Source organism: Sciurus carolinensis, chromosome 4 (assembly GCF_902686445.1).
Source record: "Sciurus carolinensis chromosome 4, mSciCar1.2, whole genome shotgun sequence".
NCBI classification, from domain to species: domain Eukaryota; kingdom Metazoa; phylum Chordata; class Mammalia; order Rodentia; family Sciuridae; genus Sciurus; species Sciurus carolinensis.
The window spans coordinates 62,334,992-62,338,026 of record NC_062216.1 but is presented as its reverse complement, the minus strand read 5'-3'; the positions used below and the strand labels follow the sequence as shown (position 1 = coordinate 62,338,026).

Below are 3,035 nucleotides of genomic sequence, written 5' to 3'. Positions count from 1 at the left end.
CACTCTCAGAAAATCATGGTTTGGGTTAAATGTTTGACCTGGCTCTCGAATCTCTGCGCTTTCCTGTAGGGAGGTCCTGCCTAATATGTCCAAGAAAGAGATCCTCATTCTGGTGTTTGTCTGGTCTATTAAGTCTACATTTCTGATAATCTTACCCCCCCATGTCTTCCACTGTGAAATATTGCAGGTTGAAAGTTATAGTTGAGATTAGAAAGCATGTGATCATGAGCAAACTGTAATAGAAATATTATTCAAATCAATAAACAAAAATAGTTTACCTTTGCGTGGATGTGCAAATTTTTGGTTATAGTTTTCTCTTTTTGCATAAAATTAGAACCAGTTGCTATGTTTCCAGAAAAGGTTTTGTTTTGCCAAGCAAAATTGGCAGAGAAAATGTTCTTGCAATAAAAGGACACAAAATCCTAATATCTTTTCCTAGCTCTACTCTATAAAAATGCAGTCTCCACTGCATTTCCAAGCATCAGGGAATTATAACTTCCTCTCATCACCACCAATGCTGCTTCAGACAGAAAAAGAAAAGCCAACAGCTTTATTAATTCTTTGAATAAATTGTTACTGCAGGCATGTCAACTGTTGGAAACTGGGCTGGACCTTGTGAGAGCTACAGTTGCACGGAAGCATGGTGCCCGGCCCACAGGTGCTCCTAATCTAGCTGGCCCAATAAGACATGACAATTAGCCACATCAGGCAGTGTGCCATGAATGCCGAGGGAGTGACTGGGAGGATCTCAAATACCATCAAATTTCCAAAGAGAGGGAAAACATGTCCAGCTTAAAAGAGGAAATTTAAGTTGAGTTGACCTTTTGTTTATTCAATAAATAATTCTTGGATGTCCCTGAGGAGTGAATGGGGTGCTGTGCTCATGCCTGTAGAACAGAAGAGTGGGCCTAACAGACATGGTCCATGAGAGCATAGAGGGGATGATCACATAATTATATAATAACATCTGACAAGTTGTATGAAAGAGTAGAAGGGCCTATGAGGGCACCAAGGAGGAGGTCAGGGAAGACTTCTCTAGAGAAGGGATGTGGAGCTGAGATCTGTACAGAAATAGCAGTTAGCCAGACCGGAAAAGAAAGAAAAAAGAAAAAAGGGAATTACAGGCAGGGGAACAATACATGCAAGGGTCATGAGGTAGGAGTAAGCATGACAACTTAAAAATTTAGTGACAAACTCCCAGCTGTCAGGAAGCTGAGGCAGAAGGATCCCAAATTTGAGCCCAGACTTAGCATCGTAGCAGGACCTTGTCTCAAAATAAAAATTTTAAAAGAGGGACTGGGGAGATACCTCAGTTGGTAGAGTGCTTGCCTTGTAAGCACAAGGCCCTGGGTTCGATCCCCAGCACCCAAAAAAAAGAAAAAAAAATTTTTTTTAAAGAGACTAGGGATATAGCTTAGTGATAAAATGTTTTCCTAGCATGCACAAGGCATGAGGAATTATTTATTTTTGGTCATAGCTAAATTTGTGCATCCGAAAATATTTTTAAAGAAAACATTAACAAGACTATTGCTACTTTTAAAAATTGTGGCTTTAGTGGGATGGGTTTGTAGCTCAGTGGCAGAGTGCTTGACTAGCAAGTGTAAAGCCCTGGGTTTGATCCCCAGAACCACAGATAAATATAAATTATGTGGTTTTAGAACCATACTGGAACAACAGCTTCTGATTATCAGATTGCAATAATTTATTTATTTTTTATTTATTGTTTTTTTGGCGGTGCAAGGGATTGGCCTTGTACTTCTGAGGTAAGCACTCTACCCACTGAGCTATATTCCAGCCCCTAGATCGCAATAATTTTCAAAACACATGATGGTCAATGTTCTTGAGAATGTAGTGAATTGGAAACTTTTTTTTTTTTTTTTTTTGAAGGCCAGATCTTATTTATTTGTTACTTATTTTTGACTGGACTCAGACTTAGAAGTAGAAGCTCTCAGAGAAGATAGCCTGCATCTCTTAGCAATCTGTTCCTGGCGTTTTTCTTTGGCTTCTTTCATTCTCTTAGCCAAAAGTTTGGCATATTCTGCAGCTTCTTCCTTATTTTTCTTAGTACGCTGTTTCTTCAGCGCAATACGCCGGCGTTTGTGTTGCAGGACACGGATGTAACAAGACGCTGAATCTTCGGTGCTTTGGTCCTAGGTTTTTTACCTTCCTTGTTTAAGGGTTTTCTGACAACATATTGGCAGACATCATCTTCCTTGGATAGATTGAAAAGTTTGCGGATTCTACTAGCTCTTTTGGGCCCCAGTCTACGAGGTACAGTAGTATCCCTACGTCCAGGAATATCCTTCTCTCCTTTTTTTACAATAACCAAGTTAAGAACGCTCAGATTGGCATCCACAATGCAACCTCGAACAGATTTGCGCTTTCTCTCTCCAGTTCGCCTTGGTCTGTAACAGGAGTGCCCCTTACTCAGTAGCAGACAAACACGGCCATGGGTCAAGACACCCTGCTTCATGGGGAAGCCTTGTTTGTCGTTCCCGCCACTGATTCGGACCACATAACCCTTCCATTCTTCACCCAGAGCGTCAGCAGCAACTTCTGTGGCCATACGCTTCTCATAAAAAGTACGAAGTTTGCGTTCATCGTCCACTTCAATGAGTTTCTGGCAGCCAGTAGCTGGGAAGGAGATATTCAGCTTCATTTTGGAGCAGCTAATCTCCCACCGGAAACTTTTGAACAGCAATTTGGCAATGTAAATTGGTACGATTCTTGTAGAGACATTGGACAATATATTCCAAAACACTAAACACTCATTTTCAAAGTACATTTGCTTCTGGAAACAAATCCTAAGCTAGATTCTACAGACAGAAAGTTTTCTCTGCCTATGTGTTAATTGAAGCACTCTTTATAAAATGGCAAAAAAAGTCTTAAAACTGTCCAACAATTTTTGAATGCCTATGCAAGATAATACATTGATTCAATAGGATATCACATTTCTTTAAAATATGACTTTATATATTGGGGAATATACTTTTTCACAATGTTAAATTTTAAAAGTTATAGAATTTGGTGTTCAT

At 39.7% G+C, this 3,035-nt stretch overlaps 1 protein-coding gene across 1 annotated transcript; it reads right to left on the bottom strand.

The window, feature by feature from the left end:
- Window positions 1-1,910: 1,910 nt before the first annotated feature.
- Window positions 1,911-2,680, bottom strand: LOC124982168 (40S ribosomal protein S6-like). The gene is given in 2 exon segments (XM_047548428.1): window positions 1,911-2,116; window positions 2,119-2,680. Coding segments are annotated over 2 exon segments (747 nt in total). The 5' UTR covers window positions 2,660-2,680.
- Between the last annotated feature and the right edge of the window lie 355 nt (window positions 2,681-3,035).